The 25,678-nt window shown below is 38.0% G+C and overlaps 1 protein-coding gene across 1 annotated transcript in view; it reads right to left on the bottom strand.

Annotated features, from left to right (window-relative positions):
• LOC112658433 (coiled-coil domain-containing protein 162-like) overlaps nucleotides 1-25,375 on the bottom strand; it is a 136,151-nt gene extending 110,776 nt beyond the window's left edge. Inside the window, exons 1-9 of the mRNA XM_035697563.2 lie at nucleotides 25,298-25,375; nucleotides 24,801-24,911; nucleotides 21,045-21,158; nucleotides 19,800-19,994; nucleotides 18,532-18,685; nucleotides 16,720-16,877; nucleotides 13,677-13,829; nucleotides 11,809-11,910; nucleotides 7,694-7,855 (exon numbers count right to left, since the gene is read on the bottom strand). Of these exons, the coding sequence (XP_035553456.1) occupies nucleotides 7,694-7,855; nucleotides 11,809-11,910; nucleotides 13,677-13,829; nucleotides 16,720-16,877; nucleotides 18,532-18,685; nucleotides 19,800-19,994; nucleotides 21,045-21,158; nucleotides 24,801-24,872 (1,110 nt within the window). The 5' untranslated portion in view covers nucleotides 24,873-24,911; nucleotides 25,298-25,375. The remainder of the gene's footprint in view (nucleotides 1-7,693; nucleotides 7,856-11,808; nucleotides 11,911-13,676; nucleotides 13,830-16,719; nucleotides 16,878-18,531; nucleotides 18,686-19,799; nucleotides 19,995-21,044; nucleotides 21,159-24,800; nucleotides 24,912-25,297) is intronic.
• Nucleotides 25,376-25,678: the final 303 nt, after the last annotated feature.

The following is a 25,678-nucleotide window of genomic DNA, read 5'->3' as shown; positions in this document are numbered from 1 at the left end:
AATGATTGGCACCTCATAGGTGCCCAATACATGCTAGTTCTCCCCCTGGCCATGGATTATAGTAGTCAGTCAGCTCTCTAAGGATCTGTCACAGAATTCATGGTTTATGTTTATTTCTACAGGTATTTTTCCTGATGTCAAGCAGGTTGAGGTACACACACAGAGTCCTAAGGGAAAACTGTGAAGGTGATATTGATGAATGAACCTGCCCCTGACCCTCTGGCATCCCCTTTCTTAGCTGTCCTCTCTCCTGCCCCTGGGCATATACCCGTTCTCATAACACATAGCCTTTCATAGTAGTGCTGATACCCACAAAAACACTGAGTGGCAACAAGTTAGGTTGGAACCCCACTCTTTGGGTTACTTATATTCTAATAGTTGGTTTTTGGAATTCCAATAAGTCCTTGTGGCAAAAACTGCTGATTGCTCCCCAAGATCCATTTTAAATGCAACTCTTCCTACAGTAGTTAAATATTTATCTTGGCACCTGGCCACCCAGATGGAGATGACATTTCCAAGCCTCCTTTGCGTCTAGGTATAGCTATGTGACTAAGTTCTGGACAATGGAATGAAAATGAAAATGCCATGTGGCAGCTTCTGGGAGTTTCCTGAAGTGGCAGCTTCTCACCCTTATTGTCTATCCTGCTGCTTAGGACATGAATGTGACAGCTGGAGCTCCACCTCAGACCAGGTGTTGATCTCAGGTATGGAAGCCACATTTGTTGGAACTCCAGGATAGAAAGAGCATGGATCCCTGAAGACTTCATGCAACAGTCATCACATCATGCCAGCTCTGTACTTCCTACCCCTGGATCTTCATATGAGGGAGAGAGAAAGAAATTCCCATTTCCTTTAATCCTCTGCTATTCTCTGTTTAATTATGACCAACAGCTAAATATAATTTTGACTAATAGAGTACCCAAGACTCTAAAGATACACTATTGGCATTTATGATAGGCAGTGGAGAGGAAAACTTGGGACACGGATATTAGGAAGAGTAAGTGAGAGAGAAAACTGTCTAATCAAGTATCATTAAATGGCTTCCCATTCTGCCTTTGGGACAGTTAGCTCCTTAAGTGTGTCCATTGGTGTATTTCCATGTAAACATCCCATAGCTGTAGGACTGGAAAAGGCCGTAGGAGATGACATGGTGCATTCCTGTTCTTTGATACAGAAACACACAAGATCATCATCCCCAAATTAAGAGAATATCTGTTATTTTAAGAAAATCTGTGGGAAATCATTTGCTCTATGAGGGAAGTTGAATTTTAAGTTTCTATTTCGCCCAGAATTATGGGTAAGAGGGGCTCTACTGAAGATTTTTGCCTCTCAGGCCTCTGGGGCTCTTATCTTGCAATTCAGCATTGCCTGGCATGACTCCAGAGGGCAGGCTCAGTACCACAGCCTTTCTCTGATGGGACCGTGACTCTTTCAGCTGCTTCTTAAATTACCCAGAATTACATAGGAAGGAACAGAAAGTGACATCAAGTTACTGTGAAAGACTCTATGAAGTTTATGACTGAATAAGCCCACAGAAGTATTGCTGGACCTGTAGGCTGTCGGGAAGAAAGGAAGGGGGCACAACAGGGTAGGGTGAGTAAAGGGAGAGAGCCCAGCACCTTCTGGAAAAAGAGAACCAGCCACAGCCCACAGAGGTAAACTGCTTAGGAAACACCCAAAGTGCACAACTATTTCCCTTAGAGGACTGGACACAGTGCAGGTAAGCAGTGGGGCTGACCAGAAACCAGAATGTCAACATCACCTGCGTTTGTTCCGTCTTCCTAGGTAGGTAAATCCTCTGACATTTACTCTACCTGGTGGCTAGGTTTTTGCCAGCATGGTCTTTGCTAGTATTTTGACAGTTCTGAGATTTCTACTGATTGCAAATCTCATTTTCTTCTGGGAAACTGGCAGGGGCAGTGGAGTGGGAGATGGAGGGAGGGAATAATTAGAGGGAACAGAAGTCTATAATGTATTTCCCACCTCCTAAATGTCCCTACGGCTTATTTGTGTATATCTACAGAATAAAAAGACTAGAAGGATAGATACCAAATGTTAACAATATTATTGTTATATTTGGGTGGCAAGATAATGGCTGATTTTTATTTTCTTCCTTGAACTTTGCTATATTTCCCCAATTTTCTTTGACAAATACATGTCATTATTGTCAACAGAAAATGTTTATTTTTTAAATGTTCTATTGAATTTGGTGATGGAAGCCAGCCAAGAAGTGTTTTACATTTCCCTGAACTTCTTGCACACTGGAACTACTATATACAACAGCACTTTTGTGAGGGCACACCATGGACTCATTATATCTCTGGAAATGGAGGGGAACAGTAACACCGAGAGGGGAAAATGGCTATCTTCTTTCCCTCTCCTTAGTGTGGCCAGAGAGAAGCAAAAGCAGAGGCAAAAGATACAGTGGTTTCTGCCACTGCAGCACTCCATAAAGTTAAAGAGCAGTGACCAATTGAAACCATATCCTTAGAAATATGATGGTCAGTAGTAGTATTTAATATCTCTACATAAATAGCCATTTTAATGAACAGATGTTTTCTTGGGGAATGGCATTGAACACAAGTAAATTGATATAATACAAGTTTGGGAGGTTTGGGAGGATGCACTCAGGGCTGGCTGGTCTCTTCCTTCTGATTAGGATTACAGTTAAATTATTTTTAAGGTTTTTTTTTTCCAAAAGATATCCCCCAAAATGTAGTCCTTGTAGACCAGAATTATTTCTTTTAGTTATAGATGATCTTCAATTAACAATTATAAGAAAATTTGATATTTCTTCCTTATCCCCCAAACCCAGATCTTTAAGAGAATCTGGAAAAATAATTGTGTGTAAAGAAATGAGTAGCTAGCCTTACAGGCCAATGGTAAATAAAAGGCAGTTCAAACTGTGATAGAAACATTATTCAATATTAATAAGTTCAGACAAACATATTCAATATTAAGATGCAAGTTTTCTTATAATTTGCTGGTTGGGGGAAAAATGGTAAACCACTTTGGCAAGATCTATGGAAACATTTGAATGTGCATGTTCAGTGACCCAGAAAATATACTTCTAAATATCTAATCTAAAGAAACACACATGTGCCCAAGGAGGAATGTACAAGAAAGTTCAGTAGGAATGGTTTCTAATATGGTAAAAATGGCAACAGGTATCCACAGGGAAGTGTCTGTGTGATCTGTAGGAAATAATAAAATATAATGCAGCCATTAAAAAGAACAACAGAGACAGATTTCTAAGACATACTGTTGGGTAAACAAAGAAAGTTAGCAAAGATATCCATAGGGTAAGACAGATCATTTGTATAGAAAACTAAAACACAAAATTTTATTATATACATATATATTTTTAAAATGAGGACATATGTTTGAATATAAATGTACTGATAAAGTTGAAGCAATAATAGTGGAGGAAGTGAGGAAGTGGAATGGGGGCCAGTATTGGAATTCCTGTTAGTTAAAGTTAAAGCATTAACAAAAATGGAGAAGGAGAAGATGTTTATATATTATTTCTGTAGCTTAAAATTAATTCCCAACAACTTCTTAGGGAGAAAAATGGTAACTTGACAGTGCAAAAACCTAGCAAACATCACGAGCTACATGACATATCAAGTTTAACATCCTCAGCAATAAATCAGGTTGATAGCATCTGCCCCAGATACGATCTGACAAGAAGGGCACTTCACCTCTGGGGTGTTCGTCCTCCAAACCTATAACCTCGGTAGACATGAGAAAAACATCAGGCAAATTCAAATTAGGGAATGTTCTCTAGGTTGCCTGGTCAGTACGCCCAAAGACCATCAGGGAAAGACTGAGACAATAGCACAGATCTGAGGAGACTGGGAAATATGACATTTAAAGGCAGTCATAGTAGTGCAAAGAAGACATTAATGGAAAAACCAGTAAATTCCAAGTATCATCTAGTTTAGATATCAGTAATGTACCAATGCTGGTTCCTTAGGTGTGGCAAAGTAATATGTTAATAATAGGAGAAACTGGACAGGAGATTCCTGGGATCTCTTTGTACTCTTTGTAACTTTTCTGTAAATCTAAAACTATTCTCAAATAAAACGTTTAAAAAATAAAATAAAATAAAATAAAATGTTTATTTTCTAAAAGATTCCCTAAGGAAAGGCTACTGGTAAAGAGTATTCACTGAAAACTGACCAGAAACTGTCTCGTGGTTGTGCTATAATTAGTGCTTACATCCTTCAGAGCTGTCAGAACCGACTGTCCTATGAGGTTTGCTTTCCTTCATGCAGAAGGCCCTTAACAAAGTTTTTTTTTTATGGGGTTATTTATTGTCACTTGCCAACTTCAGAATCAAAATGCTGGCCACCGTATGGATGCTAAAATTCATACTTGACTGCTACATGCTTGCAAAATAGTCACAGAGCTTTAAAATTCATACCCATGTTCCTGTGACTTCTTCATCTTCCATCTTTAACTTCATCCTAATCTCATCTAGCTAGTATTCAACATTCAGAATAGCATCCGGATACTGTAGAAAGTGCCTCTTGACCAGAGCAGAAATACATAAGGAGGTCAGGTCACAAAGTAACGCCCACAGAAAAACGTGAAGGGAAGTAGAAACCCATGGATGGTTGCTTCGGGATTTTCTTCTTCAAACACTGTGCTATTTTCTATTCCCCGCTTGGAAAGCTCTTCTCTAGTGTGGCTGACTCCTTCTCATTCATCAAATGTTAGCTCAGAGGTCCCCAACTCTGAAAGAGCTTGGTCCATCTATCAAAGGGTGCTTCTCTCTACCCCACTGCCTCCTGTCCCTGTGGTTTTCCTCATTGCACCCACAAGGTAGAGAGGTAGATGTGCTCTAGTTCACCTGTTTATTGCATGTTTCATTCCCTGAGCAGCACAGCTCCTGGCACAGAGGCAGCATCTGTGTAATAGTCACTGAATGAATGAATGAATGAATGAACAGGAAACTTGCAGGAACAAGAAACAGGACACTAACAGTAGGGTAATTTGGGTGGGCTCTGTGTCTCCCCTCAGGCTCCACCTCTGAAATCTATAGGTAACCTAAGTCTTTTTAGGATCTGTTTACCATAAATCAACTTGAAAAATAGGTGCTCACATTTTTCTCCCTTTGGTCAATTCTACGAACAACATTTACAAGTCAGTAAATAGCCAGAGGAAGTGGTTTTCTTTCTCTCTCTCTCTCTCTCTCTCTTCTTTCCCCCTCCTATTTAACACTGGGCAACTGCATTCAAAACAGACTTTGGTGAAAGCAGAGACTGCATTTCATCATACCCTGACTTTCCATCTCATTGGCAAATGGAGGGAAGCAGCAACAGAGAATGACAGGAAGTGTCAGTTTTCCCCACTGTGTGGCTGGGCTCCTCACACTGTTGCTTAGGGTTTTCTGCCTTTCAACACCCACCTGAGCCATCATCTCCTGGTCTTGCCCTGCACTTTCTGCTTTTCCATGATAACCTCCTTTGTCCTCTGAGTCCCCATGGGCACTGCTACATCTCTGGCCTGCTGGCCTAGCCAGATCCCGGACCATCACTTCTCAATGACTTCAAACATGAAGCTCTTCACTTCTGACTCCCTCTTCTTTTGCCTCCTACCTCTCCTTTACTCATATTCACCTCTTTTCCCCCTCATCTGGCCTCCAGGAATTTAATTCCCCCATTCTCCTAGTCAAGGAGGAAAACAGACTTGCGGTGGCCATCAGATATTAATACCAGAATTCAGGTAAGGGAGGATTATATCAGGATCGAGAAGCACCGTCCAGGATCCTAGGAGCAGAGGTCTGGGATGCCTCTGCCTTCAATGTCCTCCAAGCCTTCCTACTCTCTACCTCTTTCCCCTTAAGTTTGGTTCAAGAAGCAAAAGAGCCAGATGTTTTGTCCCCTTGCCAGTACAAGGTCTTCTGGGTGACATAGACTTCACTGTGAAATGGCAATGGGATAGGAAAGATGCTGTTTTTTGTACTCTGGAAAGATGCAAGCTGAGGAGTGTCACTGGTAGTTGTGTGCCCTGGCAGGGAATCCAGAGGCCAGGTAGATCCATTCCATGATATCCTGGATCTGTGTCCGATCTGTTTGGCCAACTCATTTTTAATTAGATTCTCTAGATCCTTATCTAAACAGGTTGAAAAGTTGTAAAAGTTGTGGTGTGTGTGTGTGTGTGTGTGTACACATGCATGCACTTACGTTTTTGCTTCCAACCAATCTGTAATTCATTTAGGTTTCACTCTCTTCCATAACCAGCCTGGGATGATGGACCATGGCAGTGCTGGCTTCTCTCTCTAGCATTCTACTAAACTTCTTGATGCCTTCGACTTTATGTATAAATTATTACAATTATTTTTAGGGGTGAAACTAATAGGATTACTATGTAGATTAGGCTCACTAAAAGTCATGCCCTCTTACTTCAACTGGGCCCTCTAGCTACATGGTCATCCTTATATTCTTTTCTCATTGGTGGCCCTCTGGCATTTCCCACAGTGATCCACCTCCTCACATGTCACTTTAATTTTCCATCTCACTAATGCAGACATCCTCCCCCTTCCCTCTCTGAAACAACCAGGGCCAGGGCCATTTACAAGCTACGACATCTTACCTTTTTGTACCCGACAATTCTATATATCTCATTCACCTCAAGGGAAGTAATGCTATTCTCCTTTTCTCAAAATTACTCCTTCAACTGGTTTCTTCATCCCATCCCTTCCTCTTTCCCAGGTCATCTGTTTCTCAAATTTACCCCTTCATATCTTCCATCTCTTGTTCTTCTTCACTGCCCATTCCTCCCAGACCATAAACACATTGAGTATTCCTATCTTAAATAAGCAAAGAAAACAAAACTCTTCTCTTAAAGCAATGAATAAACAATAGCAGATTATTTTAAAATGTTACAGTATCATTGTAAAGAGAAATATCCAATAGCTTTGTGTAGAAATTGCCTTTCATTGCCAAACTTTAAGCCTATCCTATGTAGTAGCTATCTAGCTGGCTTCCCTGCCTCCAGTCTCTCCCCCTTCCAATCCAACTAATACCTTGCTGCCACATCAATCTTGCTAAAAAAATAAGGCTTTGTATATGTCACTTCCCTTGTAGGATAAAGCACAAATTCCTTTGTCTGAAATCTATGGGCATTCACAACTTGCTCTCTCCTCCCCCTTAAAAAAACTTCTCTTCCCTATATTTCCACATGAATCTTTCACTCAACCAAGTTGATCTTGAACATTCCACAGTGTCTTCTCTGCATTGGTGTTCATGCTTCCTTCCTAGGATCTGCTTCCCTCTCCACCACCACTTCCCTAGGCCCGACGATTCCCTCAAGCCCAGTATAATTTCATTCTCCTTCAAGAGGCTTTTCCCAAAAAAATCAACCCTGGGGGGACCATTGTGCCTCTAAACACTCACAATGTTTAACAATTGTCCAACTCATTTGGTGTTTATCACTAGAGTGTGCAGCTTTGTATTGGTATGTAAGTGGTTAGTGTATGTCCCAGCAGCAAGATCTTATATAACACCTTTTTATGTCCCTCTTTTTAATTATCATTTAGTCTTTTTTATAATACAAACAATCCTGGCTGGTTAATAAAGCTTTTATGGGGAGAGTCTCTGAAAGATTACCAAAGTAAATTTCTAAGGTCTACACATAGGTAGTGAGTTGAATAGAAAGGCATATTGGTTATTTCTTCCTGTCGTACCTGGTAGAGGTTGATGTTGCTATAAATATTCTCCCAGATTTGATCATAGTTGCATTGATGCAAACCCTGGGAAGCCACAAAAGTTGGATGAGATGGAGCCAGCATGATGGTCTTTGCAGCGTGGTCTTGGAGCACTTGCATTACTCGTTCAGGGCTGGAAATCTCAAGTAGAGCAAGAGGAAAAGGAATGGTTCAGAAAAGAGTTATTCCCTTCTTCTCAGCAAGAATTTGGTCATATAGACACAAAAAGAAAGAAGCTCCAGGTGGGGCTTTATTCAGTTAAAAAATAAATAACATCAGACTCAAACATCATGATTCCCTTATGTGCATCCATTCAACATCATAAATATTTAAATTTAAAACTCTGTGACCACCCTCTAAACACAATAGCAGACTGTATCCCTGGAAGTGCTGTGGCATCAATGAAAAGATAAACACCCATCGTTTTGGATACAAACACAGTTTGCTATTAGGAAACTCCAGGAGATGGAGGAAGAGGCAGCTGGGTAGTGTGAGGAAAGTGCAGGCTTTGTAAGAACACAGGCCTGGGCTCATATCTCTGCTGGAATCCTGACTTCAGCACATAGAGCAGAACAAGTCAGCCTAACAGGAACACTAATGATGTCTTTCCCAGGATTGCTGCAGGAATGCCTGGCATGTAGTAGGTACTGAATAAATGTTCCTTTTCCTCTTCTGGGGGTAAAGGATCAAATAAGAGTCCCAGAGTTGAAGTTCAATGGCAGTGATATATGCATTATGGTATTTCAGTCATTTTAATATCACAAGGAACTTCAAGTGTCATTTAGTCCAATCCCTACCGAAACTCCAATGGCTTTTTTTTGTAGAAGTAGAAAAATTCATCCTAAAATTCATATGAAATCTCAAGGGACTCCAAATAGCCAATGTAATTTTGAAAAAGAAGAACAAAGTTGGAGGACCCACATTTTCTAATTCCAAACCATATTACAAAGCTACAGTAGTCAAAATGGTGTGGTACTGGAATAAATTGGGCATACAGACCAACAGAAAATAGAATAGAGAGCCTAGAAGTAAACCTTCAAGTATATGGCCAAATGATTTTAGACAAGGATGTCAATATATTCAACAGAGAAGGGACAGTCTCTTCAGCAAATGATTCTAGGAAAACAGGATATCCACATGCAAAATAATGAACAATAAGCCTCTTTTGTACACCATACACAGAAAATTAACTTATAATGGATTAAAGACCTAAGCATAAGACCTAAAACTATAAAACCCTTAGACAAAAACAGATTATGAAATCTTCATAACATTGAAATTGGCAATGATTTCTTGGATATGACACCAAAAGCACAGGCAAATAAAGCAAAAATAAACAAATGTGACTATATAAAACTTTAAAGCTTCTGTCCATCAAAGGATACAATTAACAGAGTGAAAAGGCAACCTATAGAATGAGGGAATATATATGCAAATTATATATCTGATAAGAGGTTAATATCCAGAATATATAAAGAACTCCTACAGCCCAACCACAACTACAACAACAAAAATCAAATAATCCAATTAAAAAATGGGCAAAGAACTGCTATAAACATTTTTCCAAATATTATATACAAATGGCTGAGAAACATATGAAAAGATTCTCAAAATCGCTAATCATCAGAGAAATGCAAAGCAAAACCAAAATGAGATATCACCTCATATACATTAGGATGGCTAATAACAAGAAGAAGGAGGAGGAAGAAGAACAAGAAAGGAAGAAAGGAAGGAAGGAAAGGAAGGAAGGAAGGAAGGAAGGAAGGAAGGAAGGGAGGGAGGGAGGGAGGGAGGAAGGAAAGAACAAGCGCTGGTGAGAATGCAGAGAAAATGGAACTCCTGTGCACTGTTGATAGTATTGTAAAATGCAGGCAACTGATATGGAAAATAGTATGGAGATTCCTCAAAAAATTAAAAACAGAATTACCTTATGACCCAGCAATTATACTTCCGGGTTTATATTCAAAAGAATTGAAAGTAGGATCTCAAAAAAGTGTTTACATACTCATGTTCATAGCAGCATTATTCACAATAGCCATGAGGTGGAAGCAACCCAAATGTCCATCAACAAATAAATAGATTTAAAAAAAAAACAAAAACAAATAGATTTTTAAAAATATGGTGGATAAAAATAAATAAATAAATAAATAAATAAATAAATAAATAAATAAATAAATAAGGTGGATATACACAAGGAAATATAATTCAGCCTTAAAAAGGGAAGGAAATTCTGATATATCCTACAACATGGTGAAACTGGGTGGGTTAAATAAGCCAGTCATAAAAAGACAAGTACTGTATGATTTCACTAATAGGTGGTACCTAGAGTAATCAAACTCATTGAGACAGAAATTAGAATGGTGGTTGACAGGGAGTAAGGGAAGGGAAGAATGAGGAGTTGTTGTTTAATGAATATACAGTTTCATTTTCTAGGTGAGGAGTTCTGGAGATGGATGGTGGTGATGATTACTCAACAATATGAATGTACTTAATGTCACTGAACTGTACAGTTAAAAATGCTTAAAATAGAAAATTCCATGTTAAGTGTATTTTACCACCATTTAAGAAAAGAGATCCCATGTACTCTTCACCCCATTTCTACCAGTGTTAACATCTTGCAAAACCATAGTACAGTATCACAGCCCGGATATTGACATTGATACAGTCAACTTATAGCAGAGACCCACCACCACAAGGATCCCACATGTTGCTCTTTTATCGCCATATTCCTCTCTCCTCCTCACCAGTCTTCCCTTAACCCCTACAATCCACGAATCTGTCTTCATTTCTATACTTAGTCATTTCAAGAGTATTGTATAAATGGACTCATATGGTCTTAATGGGACTCACTTTTTTCACTCACATAGTTCTCTGGAGATTCATCCAGGTTCTTGGATATATTGCTAGTTTGTTTGTTTGTTTGTTTTTTTAACAGATGACTGCTATTCCATGGTACAAGATGCACCACAATTAGTTTATTTACTCGCTGAAATATATCTGGGTTGTTTCCAGTTTTTGGCTATTGTGAATAAAGCTGATAAAATGGGGATGCCTGGGTGGCTCAGTGGTTGAGCATCTATGTTTGGCTCAGGGCGTGATCCCAAAGTCCCCGGGATCCAGTCCCATAACCGGCTCCCTGCAGAGAGCCTGTTTCTCCCTCTGCCTGTGTCTTCTGCCTCTCTCTGTGTCTCTCATGAATAAGTAAAAAAAAATATTAAAAAAAAATCTGATAAAATGTTCATGAAAAAAAAGGGGAGAAGACATCTGGTCACATGAATGAATTCACATGCATGAATCTTGAGGACATTGTCCTAAATGAAATAAGCCAGTCACAAAAAGACTAATACTGTATGAGTCTACTTATATGAGACTTTTTATATATATGAAACAGAAGGTAGAATGGTGGTTTCTAGGGACTGTGGGGAGAAGTAGGGAATTGTTGTTTAATAGGTACAGAGCTTCAGTTTGGCAGGATGAAAAAGTTCCAGTATATCTGTTTCATGACAGTGTGAATGTATTGAATACCACTAAACTGGTGTTTAAAATGATTAAGATGAGAAATTTTATACTGTGAGCTTTTTGCAATAAAAATAAGATAATTTCGTACTGTATTTTTGTTTCACAAATGAGGAAACAAACTCAAGGAGGTTGTGCTATTAGGTCAGTGTTGCACAGAGACTTTGGTGCCAAAGCAGGAAAATTTGTTACTTTCTACTGAAAACTAAAAGGATTATAAAATTTTGGCAATAAGATTAGAAAGTTCCAAATAAAGCCTTCATAGTGAATCCATGGCTAATATTTCTTAAAAAGGAAAAGAAAATTCAATTTTCTGAGAATGATTTTATTTTTTTAAGTTTTTATTTATTTATGATAGTCACAGAGAGAGAGAGAGAGAGAGAGAGAGAGAGGCAAAGACACAGGCAGAGGGAGAAGCAGGCTCCATGTACCAGGAGCCCGACGTGGGATTCGATCCCGGGTCTTCAGGATCGCGCCCTGGGCCAAAGGCAGGCGCTAAACCGCTGCACCACCCAGGGATCCCCTGAGAATGATTTTAGCAAGAACTTTATCTACAAGGGAATATGGCCATTTCTTACTTTCAAAAACTTTGCCTGGAGTTGCATCAATACATCTATTCTTTTCCGTTCTTTCAGTTTGGTCAAAATCTTCTTTTGCCAAGGATCACATTTTGGCTTAATCTAGTGGACAAACATGTTCACACAGTTACAACATAATAGAATGGTTAGCAATAAAAGTTGCAAGCAAAGGGATTCAAGGACCTTCTGAAATGCCTTGATGCTAGAAGGTTGATTAGAGCATGTGAAGTCTTGGAAAGGGTCTATATGGGCTCACAGAGCATGGAGCGAGATGGGAGTGGCAGATCCTATTGGTGCCTAGCCTATGAGATGCATTAGCTTCATCTGGGACAACACAGCACCCTCCATGAGCAGGAGGGACCCTAAATCCATCCATCAGTATTGGACACCACACTTAATTTTTAGAGTGAGAGAAGTTCTCCCACAAAGACTCCACATATAAAATTTTACCTTACCCATTAACAGGGCGTATTTAAAAATTAACTCTATAGTTATAAAAACATCAATATACTTAATAACCTTCAAATTTATATCTAGCTCTAAGTTCCAGTATGTTATATCCAACTATATCCTTGATACTTATAGTTGGAAGGCAAATATAATATTCTAGAACAGAAAATCTGGCTTTCCCTACACCAACCACCCATTTGCTCAAGCCTCATTACTTAGGAGTCACCTTTGATTTTCCTCTCCTTTCCTTCTATTCACCTTTATCACGTAAGGCTTTTCTTTCCTACATAATATAGTTGATCCTCTTACTCAAGGATTTTGTATTTGCAAACTTTTCTCACTAAAATTTGTTCATAACCCCCAAAATCAATACTGGCAGACCTATCCTGATTATTCACGGACATGCAAAGAATGGTGAAAAATTCGAATCACCCAGCTCCACGTTCTCAGCCAAGGTCACACAAGGTGACATTCTGTCTTCTTGTTTCAGCTCTCATTCTGTAAATAAGTGTCCTTTTTGTGGTCTAGTTAGTGGCACATTTCTATATTTTTGTGGGGTTTTTTGTTGGTGATTTCAGTGTTTAAAATGGCCCCTAAGTGTATTGCTGAAGTGTAGCCTAGTGCTCCAAAGTACAGGAAGGCTGTGATATGTCTTATAGAAGAAATGTTTATGTTTGATAAGCTTTGCTCAGTCACGAGTTATAGTGCTATTGGCCATGAGTTCAATACTATCAAATCAAAAACATATATTAAATAAAGTATCTTTAAACAGAAACACACATAAAGCAAGGTTACGTATCAATCAGTTGATGTACCTAACCTTGTATTTCCCCTATGAGCAATAAATGGTTCAGTATTTGTTAATTCAGTGTTTGTGGCAACTTTATAGGACATAACTACCCCCAATGAGAATCAACTATACTTACCACTACCCCAAATCATCTTATTTAATCTGCTTACTTGGTATTGTTTGTGAATTGTGTACCTCTGGAACCAAGAGTCATTCCTGACATAGTATATACTCAGTGAATAGTTTTTGACTAAAAAGCTGGATTTATACAACTCAATTATACATTTGAGTGTTATTCTTGGTTCTAGCCAAGTAACCAAGATCACTAACAAGAAGAATGGAGTTCTGACCCAAGAGAGAGTACAGGAGAATAGGGACTTTCCAGAGAAGACAGGTCAACATGGCCAATTTCAACATAGACCCATAGGCAGGGAGGAGCTGGGAGGTCCTGGTGTACAAGGCCAGGCACCTACCCTTCCTCCGAGGGACAGTTTGCTTAGGGCATTGAGGAGAGGGGACACTAGGACCTGACAGACCTGATACTGCCAAGTTGCCTGGCTAGTATGGAAGATACTTTGTGACACTGCTGACATCACTGACAGGTGACTGTCACCACAGGTCTCCTTACCTTTATAAAGGAAATCCAGTTAGCTCTTTTTTTCAAGGTCATACCAGGTCCTGCCAAACCCAAGTTCTCTACTTTATCTATCTCAGCATCATATTCTGGAAATGTTTGCATTGTCTGTTGCTCCATGAAGATGCTTTGAAATTTTTGGGAAACCTGAAAAGGATTAAGGAGAGAGAAGTGGAATGCAGAAAAAGTCTCAGATTATAGGCAATTTCAAAAATAGCTATTGATTCCCTTTGGGACAATCTTGGAGTTAAACTAATTAATGAATCATGACTCTGTGACAGTAACAGGCATTGAATGCATATCCTGCGAGGGACAGGTATTAAGTCAGCTCATTACCGTAACTGTGTTGGAAGTGTTACTTGTTCTGAATATCTGTTCCAAAGATTGGAAATTATGTAATATATCTATTTATATGTAAGTTGAGATGGCCCCTAAATGGGAAGTAAAATTGTCCGCCTTTAGAAATACATTCTTTTTTCGTCCACCTGACAAACTAGAAAATCCAAAGGTTAGATAAATCTTGGTCCCAGAATATTGACCAGGATGTTGCTAGAGAGAAGGTTCCAGATGTTGGGATCTGTTCAAAGTTTTTAGGGTATCTCAGCCAATTCCTTCACCCTTCATTTTCAGACCGAGGCTACTAGCACATTCTGTCTTATAAATGCCTCCCACCAAAATGTAGAACACTTCTTCCCTTCTCCAGAGTGGGCCCAGGCTTCCTGAGCCTATGGTAGTACCTTCCTCATTGTACTGGCCATAATACGTTATGATTTCCTTACTACCTGGTAAACTTCTCGAAGGCACAGACTGTGAATCTCAAGAAGGAGCCACATGGCGATGGTTGCACAACAATGTGGATGTAATTAATGCCACTAAACTGTGCATTTATGAATGGTTAAAATGGTCAATCTTATGTATATTTTATTACATACACAAACACACACACGCACGCACACACACAGAACCTACCATGGTTCTGGCACCAACTAGGGGCTTAATAAAGGATTCTGGAATGTGAGAGCAAGTTCAATTTGTCACAGAGCTAAAGATTCTTTCAGTTAATGCTGGTAACTTGTGGGCTGTGCTATGCAATACTACTGCCCCTAGTCATAGGTGTCTGTTTAACATTTAAATGTAAATTTTTTAAAAATCAAAAAATAAATAAAAATAAATGTAAATTCATTAAAATTATATAAAATTTAAATTTTAGTTCTTCACTTACACTACCCACATTTTAAGTGGTTAATAGCTGCATGGTTAACATATTGAACTGTGCAGATACAGATCATATCCAACAGTGCAGGAAGTTCAAGGAGACAGTGCTAGTCTAGGGCTAGGGCAGCAGTATTTTTCTTAGAGTCAAATAATAAATATTTTAGCCTTTGCAGACCATACATAGGTCTCTGTTGCAACTATTCAACTCTGCAGTTGTGGTGTGAAAGCAGTCATAGGTAATATGTAAATGAATGGGCATGGATGAATTTCAATTAAACTTATATAAAAAACAACACAAAACAAAACAGATGGTGGCCTGCAGGCTGTAGTTGGCTGACCCTGCTCTAAGGAATTAGATAGAGAACCAGAATAAACAGTACCCAAATATAAGAACTCTGCCTACACATAAAAAAGAGCTGTTGTAATGTGATTATCCTGTGAGCACAAGCATTGCATATAATACTGTTATAAGAAAGTCAGAAATAGAAACTATCACTATATAAGGGAAACAAGTTGTTCTTTGGGAACAAGTTGGCTCAGCAGCCTCATCTTCTTTTGTTATCATTGACAATAGTCTACTGTGTTATGATTTATTTGTATTATTTTGTATTTATTTGTATTTATCTCATAATACTTGCTGATAATGAGGGTAAAGATACTCCCATAGAAGTGCTCTGTTGTAGGGGTGCCTGGGTGGCTCAGTTGGTTCAGCGTCTGACACTTGGTTTTGGCTTGGGTCATAACCTCACAGCCGTGAGAGGGAGCCCCACGTCAGGGTCTGCACTCAGCTCAGAGTTTGTTTCAGATTCTCTCTTCCTCTCCCTCCTGCTCACACTCACTCTCTCTCTCAAATAAATAAATAAAATCTTAAAAAAGAAAAAAGAAGGGCTCTATTGTAGATAGTGCTCTATTGTAGATAGTGATGAAAAGAAAGGCAAAAGCTAAAACATCATCACTTTCGAAGAAACCTGAGTACATGTGACACCACCAGTTTTAGGAAGCGTAAAGAACCTGTGTTACATACAAAAATAATCCTAGTAAAATCATGCTGGAACAAGCACAAATGGAAGTGAAACCTGAATGTCAAGGCAAGTGATGATAGAGAAGACAGTGGCTCCTTCTTACACAAAGAGCACTCAAAAACATTCAGATTTTATTTTTGCTTGTTTGGATCAATCAGTTTACTATTTTTACCTAGGAAATATACATACTTGCAAATATTATAAGCCCAGAGCTAGAGAAATATCTTTATTGTTGAAGCTCTGGCTGAAAACTTGGTATAATAAACTTGAAGCTGTCTATACATAATCTTATTTTTACCTTTGAAATAAGTTTTAACATGGTTTTTGTTAACATGAGGCTTTTTTAAAGGAAATGCAACACTGTGTTATAGCAAAGCAGACTGCTTGACTTTAAAAATCACTATGCAATATGAACTCTATTGAATATAAAGCATTTTGCCAATAGGAGAGCTATTATAACACATCATGAGGATCAAAGAGCTCGAGACTCTAGACAACTCCATTACGCAAATCTGCCGAATCTTGGCTACATTTGCATCATCTATTATGGACTCTAATCTACTTTTTTTCTTTAAATTCTGCAGAAAAATCAATCCTGCAATCCCTCTGGATTATATATACAAGGGTCCCAATACTCTTAATAGAGGGGAAGTTCAATTGCCATTCTAAATCTTACCTATTACTATTACAGTTTATCACTCTAGAAACAATTGTGGCAGGATAGTGGTATTTTGTGGCAAACAGTAGTATTTTCTTTCACAAACACCTATCTTTGTATTAAGAAAGAGTCCATCAAGTACCAAATTAAGAAGTTCGATTTCCTGAGCAGCATCCCTCAGCTCTTCCAAGTCATAGGGGATATTGAAATGGGAGAGCAGAACCCCCAGCTGAGGTGTCAGTTCTTCTCTTTCAGTCACGTGTTGGGGCAGGAAAAAAGCAGCTTCTCTTCTTGTCAGCCCTAAAAACCCAAAATCAAGAGCATGAAGACGAATAAGCACTAGTTGGGGAGAGAAAATGGAACGTCCTTTGAGATAACTGGAGGCAGGATCTCCTCTGCTAAAAGAAAGGGCCATTCTGCTTTACCCAACATCCTCTGCCATAATTTACAGGCTGTGCCACATTGGGCTGTGCCTATCTGACAAACTCTTGAGGCTGGCTTTCTGAGGGAGGGAGCAAGGACCAGTCTCTGTCACATGGCCTATAGGAGAAACCCACCAGATCCTTTGGAGAATGACTTAGTGGGAGCAGAACTACCTATATTCCTTTGTGGTAAACTAAGAGAATGATTTATAAATTAACCAGAAAATTAGAAGGTGAGACTTTATCTCCTTTTGCCTGGTTTACTCTTGTTCATTTCTAAAGACTCATTTTGGACTCGTTTCCTTTGAGATGCCTTCACTGATTCCTCACAACCAGGTTGGCTGTCTGTTCAGGTGCTCCTGTGTCACTCTGTACACATCCCAAGCAAATATGTCACTCAGAGTAGAAACCTAATTAGGTTTCTTAGTCTTCTATAACACAAGATAAGGGCAGGAAGACCATTATATTGATTCACACAAGGAAATTATTTTTTTATTTATCAAAATTTTTAAATTTAAATTCAATTAGGCAATATAAAGCACATCCTTAGTTTCAGATGTAGTATTCAATGATTTTTCAGTTGTGTAAAACACCTGGTATTCATCACATCACCTGCCCTCCTTAATGCCCATCACTAAATTATTTCATCCCCCTACTCACATCCCCTCCTTCAATCCTCAGTTTGTTTTTTATAGTTAAGAGTCTGTCATGGTTTTTCTCCCTCTCTGATGACTTCTCATTTAGTTTTCCCTCCCTTACCCTATGGTTGTTCTGTGCTGTTTCTTATATTCTACACATGAGTGAAACCATATGATAATTGTCTCTCTCTGACTGACTTATTTCACTCAGCATAATACCTTTCAGTTCCATCCACATCTATGTAAATGTTAAGTATTGGTCCTTTTTGATGGCTGAGTAATATTCCATTGTATATACATACCACATCTTCTTTATCCATTCATCTGTCGATGGACATCTCAACTTTTTCTACAGTTTGGCTATTGTGGGCATTGCTGCTATGAACATTGGGGTGCAGGTGCCCCCTCAGATCACTACATTTGTATCTTTGGGGTAGATACCTAGTAGTTCAATTGCTGAGTTGTAGGGTAGCTCTATTCTTAATTTCTTGAGGAACCTCCATACCAGTTTAAAACATGTAATATTAAAACTTAAAAGAGGTCTTAGACAAAACTTAATCTGAAAGGTTTATTTTGAAGATGAATAAATTGAAGCCCAAAGAGATGAAATGACCTAAACATGCAGGTTCACAGTGAAGCCATGACAAAAACATGTCCAGAACCCAGTACTCCCAACTTGAAGTTCATTGCTTCTTTTTCTATTTTCCAGTTATAAAGATGAAGATAATAATGGCTAAGAAAAATACTTATTTTTTCCATCAGAAAATATTACGTTAATACTTATTTATTAAGAAGGTATAACTTCTTGGTATATAGAAAAGCTTTAAACACATGTGCAAAACCACAATCTTCTTTCTCCACATTATCCTAGTGGAAAGAAGACTAATTTCTTACCTGAAATGCTGGTATTCACCGGGCCCGGAGATGCACAACCCCGGATGTTAGGGTCGATGTCATTGACCCAGACCCTTTCATTCTCCTGATCAGCCTCAGGACCTTCATTGACAGCTATATTCAACACTTTGGAGATAGGCAAATACTGGATGGACTACAGAAAAGCACAACCAAGAGGCTAAAAGTCAACTCAATTCTCACAGAAGCTTTCACACTTAGGCTCAGGAGCAAACCTTTGCTTTGATAGAGGAGAAGGAGGCAGAGTTGGGCCTTAGTAACCTGCTCAAACATAAGGTGCTGAATCTAGACCTGAGAGACCTGTTACAATCACCAATGCTAAGCAACATTAACCTCCAAGCATATCTACATTGATCAAGCATCCATAATGGATGATGACAAGACATTGTGTGAGGTGCTAGTGATATCAAGAAGAGTAAGTAGTGGGACCAACCTCAAAGAGTTTACAGCTTAGTGGGGAATGGGGACTTATGAGCAGAATGTTACTATACACATGACTGGGGAGAGAGGTTTCAGAGGGAGACACTATGGTGACTAACTAGGGAAGGCCTGAAATTAGGAAGATGGCCAGCTTTCTGGTTTGGATAACTGTATCTTATCACTGAGATAAGCCATAGAGGAGCAGGAAAAGATTTAGGTGGCAAAATAATAATCTTTCCAAAATGAAAATATGATCACATCACTCATTTCTGATGTCTCTAGCCTAGCCTCCTCTGTGCGTCTCCTCTGTGATTCTCTGTACTTTGTGCTTATACTTATTCTCTCTTACCATATTGTATTTCAGTTGACTATTTACTTGCCCATTTTCCTACCAGCCTGGGACCCAGTTACTTTTCAGGAAAGACCATGTTTTTGCTTCATGGCCCTGACACGTACCTGGCATATATTAGACCCTCATTAGACCCTAATTAGATATTGCTGAATTAAAAAGTGGGTCTAAATTGAACATCATAAATTCTGAACAAGCTGATGAAAACAAGAACTTGCAGAGTGAATATGAAATAATATAACAGAGACATCTTTGAGAAAACTAAATTAACGGAGGAGTAGTTTCATTAAAGCAAGCTTTCAGAAAAAAAGTTTTCAAAAGTTTCAAAGAAAAAAGCTAATGACTCATTATTTTCCTGTCATTTGTAGGGTAAGTAGAATACAGAAACAGTGACAATCCAAAAGTAGTTGACAAATGTGAATAAACAATGCTAACCATCATGGGAGGGCACCACATCATCACATAACTATGTTTCACACACCTGTAGGTAGTGGTGAATAGTCCTGAGTGAATGTAGGTGACACACAAACCACTTTGTATAAATTGTCAGGTCTTCTTGTGTCACTAAGTTAGAAGGATTATTTTTTCCCGTAAGGAAATTTTCTCGGGCAACAGACAATCTTTCAGCTCTCTGAAGGGCATCATTGTACTCCTCCATAATGTAGGCAACTTGTTTCTGTTTAAAAGTAATGCAGAGACAGAACATGGTTATTTGCAAGCCTTATTCTCTTGGGTCATTTGCTTCCAAGCATAGGGTAATGCTATTTGGGAGCCAAATAAGAGGCTCCTGGAATATCAAAGATCTTTCACATTCTGAATTTGACTGATAATAGCAGTGGTCACATTCTTAGGAGAGAGAGACTTTAGCACAGTCAGTGCATACAGATGTTTGGTAACTGAGGGTGGCTTCATAGCTGTTCAACTATAGCAGAAGAGGCCAAACCCATGAAGAAAAATGCATTTTTTATCATACAAAGTTTCCTTCAAATCTCATCCTTAAAAATAGGTGCCATTATCTTCTGCCACTGGTAGAAGAGGCAAATAGGTGCATCCATTAGTTCCTTTCCCATCTTTAGCCATGACTTAAAAAAACTGACAAGATACACTATTGGTAAGAATGTAAATTGGTACAGCCCTTATGGAAAACAGTATGGAGAGTCCTCAAAAAATTAAAATAGGAATGCCATATAATCTATGGTATATCTCTGGGTACATATTTGAAGAAAACAAAATTAGTATCTTAAGGAGATATCTGTATTTCCACATCTACTGAAACATTATTCCCAATTGCCAAGATATGGAAACCATCCATGAGTCTGTTTATGGATGAGTGGATAAAGAAGATGTGGCATATATAGTGGAATATTATTCAGCTATGGGAAAGAAGGAAATCCTAACACTGCGACATTAAGAATGGACCTGGAGGACATTATGCTAAGTGAAATAAGTAAGACAGAGAAAGACAAATACCGAATGTTTACACGATGAATTAAAAAAAATTGTTAAACTATAGAAACAGAGAGTAAAACAGTGGTTACCAGGGGCTGGAGGGTGGGGAAATATTTGGTCAAAGGATACAAATTTGCAGTTATGAAGGATGAATAAGTCTAGAGATCTAATGTACAGGTATAATGACTATATTTAATAATATGTACTGACAAATGTATTGACCATTTTGTTTCACTATAAAAAAAGAGCCCACAGATTCTATTTCTAGGTTTCCTACCTTGTAAAAAGGATAAAGTTGCTCCATAATCTTACTGTGCTGGCAAAACCTCTTCCATCTAAGCATGTGTAAATATTTACTCTGGGCCAGCTGGGTAATTCTCTCTGTATAATACTTTAACAAAAACAACAATAAAAATTAACACTTAGAATACAATTATAGTACAAAGACTGAATTAAGTTTTAGGAACACTAACAATAGGAAAATCAGTCTCTGGTTGTTTCAGAAAGATAGATTTTTCTACACGAAGATCATAAAATTAAGAAACCTAGCTTAAGATATCATTAAATTTAAATAAAGAAAGTATGTATTTCTAAATCTATATAATCTGTTGCCAATCTAACAGACTACAGTTTCATTTTTCAGTTAGTGAACAATTTTACTAGTGACATAATAGCCTGCACAATTATCTAAGACTAAGCTCAAAATTTCTTAAAAACTGAAGTTATGAGTCTAAAAAATACACAGCACATTACAGGTAAGATTCCAGCTTTTCATCTTAGACTAGAAATGTTATTTGGATTTAAAAATAGTTAAATAAACCTACCATTTTTGAATGTTTCATTTATGATAATAAATATAATAATGGCTATGATGGAATAAGTAGGACCAGATTTATCATTCTATCATAAACAACTAGAAAATAGGACAAAATAAACAAGACAACTATCTTCTGACATAAGACAACTCACAATGCAGGACTGTGGTCTTTGAGAAAAGGGAAACAAATGAAATGAGCTCTACAACTACCTCGGTTTTCTGCCTGAAGAAGGCAGTTTCTAAACAAGGGAGTAAGAAAGGGAATCCCAAGCAGAGCACAATAGTCTTTCTGAGTTAAGTAGAAAGACATCAAAGCTTAGGAGATCGAGTCAGCTGGAGTTTGCAGGACAGAGTACTGGAAAGGGGGATATTATGCAGAGAAAGGCTCCAAAAATCTGCATAGAGTTCTCTTCGAGTTTTTTTGCTATTAAGCTATGCATACAGAGGGTGACACTCCATGAGGCCATGCAAAGAATGACTAGGGAACTATATGCTGAATAGATCTCACAGTTTATTAGGGACAAGAGATGTTCAAGTTTTAATCACACAGAGTGAAGAGTCCTCATTGAACACCTGACACATTCAGTGTAGACACCAGAAGAGTCACACGTTAGTAATAAGGATAAATGACCCTAAGTGAATGTTACTCTAAATCTGATCTAATAAAGCTTGACATCAAGTCTTGAAAGTATGAAACTGATGTACAACTTAAATGTCTGTCATAATAAAGTCCAATACTCTCTAAAAGAATCCCCCAAAAATCAGCATTCAAAAATGTAAGATTGCAATGTCCAATGTAGAAAAAAAATTACTAGACACACAAAGAAGCAGGAAAGTGTGACCCAAAAGCAGGAGAAAAACTAATGAAGAGAAACAGACCCAGAAATGGCACCAGTGGTGAAATTAGCAAACAAGAACTTTAAAAGAGTTATTACTAACATGCCCAGCCTGTTCAGGGATTAAAAGGAAAATGTGAACATAATAAGGAGGGAAATGAAAAAAATATCAAAAACAGTCAAATAGAACTTCTACAAATGAAAACTATAATATGCGAAATGAAAAATTCATTAGATGGGCTTAACAGCAGTTTAATAGTACAGAAGAAAAGATTAGTGAACTTGAAGAAACTACAAGATGAAGCACTGAGGAAAAAAAAAAAGACTGAAAATAAATTAACAGAGCTTCATTGACTTATAGAATGATATGAAGTGATTTAACAAATGTGCAATTGGAGTCCAAGAGGAAGGAAGGAAGGAGATGGAAATTATATTTAAAGACATTATATTTGAAAAATTTAAAAAATTGATGAAAATTATAAAATCACAATCCAAGTAGTTCAGCCCATTCCAAGCAAGAGATACACCAAGAAAAACTCATCAAGGAACATACAATCAAAAAACTTAAAACCGTTAAGAGAAAATCTTAAAAGCAAACAGAACAGAAGGGCACATTGTGTTAGGAAATGGAAACTAAGCAGGCCAGAAGACAACGGAGCAACATCTTCAAAGTGATAAAAGAGAAAAACTATCAACCTAGAATTTACTTTGAACAAAAATATCTAAAATGAAGGCTAAATAAAGACATTAAAAAAAAAAGATAATTTATCCCTGGTAGATCTGTACTACAAGGAATGTTACAGGGCAGCCCAGGTGGCTTAGCAATTTGGCGCCTGCCTTCGGCCCAGGGCGTGATCCTGGAATCTCAGGATGGAGCCCCGCGTGGGGCTCCCTGCATGGAGCCTGCTTCTCCCTCTGCCTGTGTCTCTGCCTCTCTCTCTGTCTCTCAAGAATAAATAAATAAATAAAATCTTTATAGAAAAAAAAAAGAAATGTTACAGTAAGTTCTTTAGGCAGAAGATAAATGACATCATACAGAAACTTAGGCTATACCAAGGTTTCTCAAATTCAGCATTATTGACATCTTGGGACAGGACAATTCTTTGTGGTGGGCACTGTCCTGTGCATAGTTGGATGTTTAGCAGCATCCATGGCCTCTTCCCACTAGATACCAGTAGCAATCTGCTCCTCTCCCCAAATTGTGACAACCCAAAATGTCTCCAGACTTCACCAAAGGTCCACCATTTCCACTCTCCCCTTCTCTCCATGAGAATCACCCATATACACAAAAGAATGAAGAATGCCAGAATAAGAGGGAAAGAGAATGAATTTTGAATGAAGATAATGACGAAAGTTTCACTTGCAAATAGAATCTCAACATCTTTTATTTCTTTGTGATTCATTTATTCATTCATTGCTAACTAGTTGCTAATGAACTAATTTGTATGCCTAATGAGGATATAACTCATAACACAAAAGAACAAAGAATCTAAAAATCAAAACAACATACCTATTATAAGAAATTTAGAAAATATATAAAAATAAAGAGGAAATTCATTGTTCTGCCATCCAAAGACAGTGATTGATAACATTTTGATCTATGTCCATCAAGTGGTTTTTCTACATATCATGTGACCATTATTATGACACTTTTGTTATCTAATATTATATAATAATTTCTTTTATTTAAGATTTTATTTATTTATTCATGAGAGACACACAGAGAAAGACAGAGGCATAGGCAGAGGGAGAAGCAGCCTCCTTATGGGGAGCCTGATACGGGACCGGCCCAGGACCCTGGGATCAGGACCTGAGCCAAAGCCAGATGCTCAACTACTGAGCTACCCAAGCGTTCCAACATAATAATTTCTTAGGCTAAAAAATGCTGAATGATAGAATGATATTCTATCAAGTATCATATTGTTTTTCTTAAATATTTCTCCTAGTGTTAGATATGTAGGTATTTCTGATTTTCCCACTTTTATTATAATGCTGCAGTAGTAATCTTTATAGAAAACTTTTTCTACCACATTTTGAGTTATTTTCTTAAAAGATATTTCCAGAAATATCTTTCTTAGCTAAGCCAACAACTTTTTGAGGGCTGAGACTTTCCTAGTATTGTATTGCCTCATAATACCAGTATAAGGAGTAATTGATAGAAACTCAAACATTTTGTGACTATAACTAAACTGAACTGAACTAGGAGATATCAGAGACATGGGTCTCTAACAAAGAAGAGAATGTATACTAATCAAGTGCTGCAAACTACACAGGTAGAGAAAATCCTCCCCTAGCCAAAGTATATACCAGAAAGCCAACTTTGTTCATACGTTTCTATCAATTTCCAGATCTGTTTTTCACATTGCCACATGACTCTTACCTGCAATAGAAGCAAAGGTAAATTTTCAGGGGTGTACTCTCTTCTTAGACAGCTCTCTAGCTCCCTCTGCATGACATCTGCTTGAACAACAAGGGGCTTTGACTCTGCCACCTGAGCCCACGGCAAGAGAAGGTAAACGAAAAGAAGGAAGTAACATTATCACTGTTTATGACAGCAAATGACATACAGTTTCTGATAATTTTTACACAACACATTATACTATCATACTTCAGTTTCCAAATAACAAATTTTAATATCACAAATCAAGAAACTAAAAATTTTAAAACCTCACAAAAAGTAGAGATCTCCAAAGAAGTAGTGGCCTGCTCTTGATCTAGCAGTGATCTAGCTGTTTTGTTCTCATAACACTGTCAATAACATCAGCTGGTTGTTTGCAAAAAATAAAGTTTTCCTGATAAATGTTTCCAGAAAGTTAGCAAAATGCAACTATTGTATTATGATACAATTGTATATTACAATTACACTCTCCTACTTACCTGTAAGGTTTTCTTTAGAGCCAGTTCCCTTTCTCTTCTAAAGTAAGAAATGTCTTTTGGTATTTGAACAGAGCTGTAAAAAGATTTATGCAATAGAAGCTGTAATTATAGAAACTGTCATAAGCCAAATTATAGATAAGGCCCTGATTAATTTGTAACTTCACAGCTGCTCATTTCTAAATAACTACGTCATATTATATTGGATTGTTGAGAGCATGTAAAGATCACATCCTTCTTAGTCTGAATCTGTCTTGTGTATACCTCATGTTTGCTAACATTTTCCTTGGGCCAATTTTCCTCTCCTTTGCCGCAAACATGGTCTTTCTTACTACCAGTGATTTACCTATTGTCAATCCTTGAATACAGAAAGAGCCACAATGG

This window comes from Canis lupus, chromosome 12, assembly GCF_003254725.2.
Source record: "Canis lupus dingo isolate Sandy chromosome 12, ASM325472v2, whole genome shotgun sequence".
Lineage (NCBI taxonomy): Eukaryota > Metazoa > Chordata > Mammalia > Carnivora > Canidae > Canis > Canis lupus.
The sequence above is the reverse complement of the archived record's forward strand: the minus strand, read 5'-3'. Positions and strand labels throughout refer to the sequence as shown.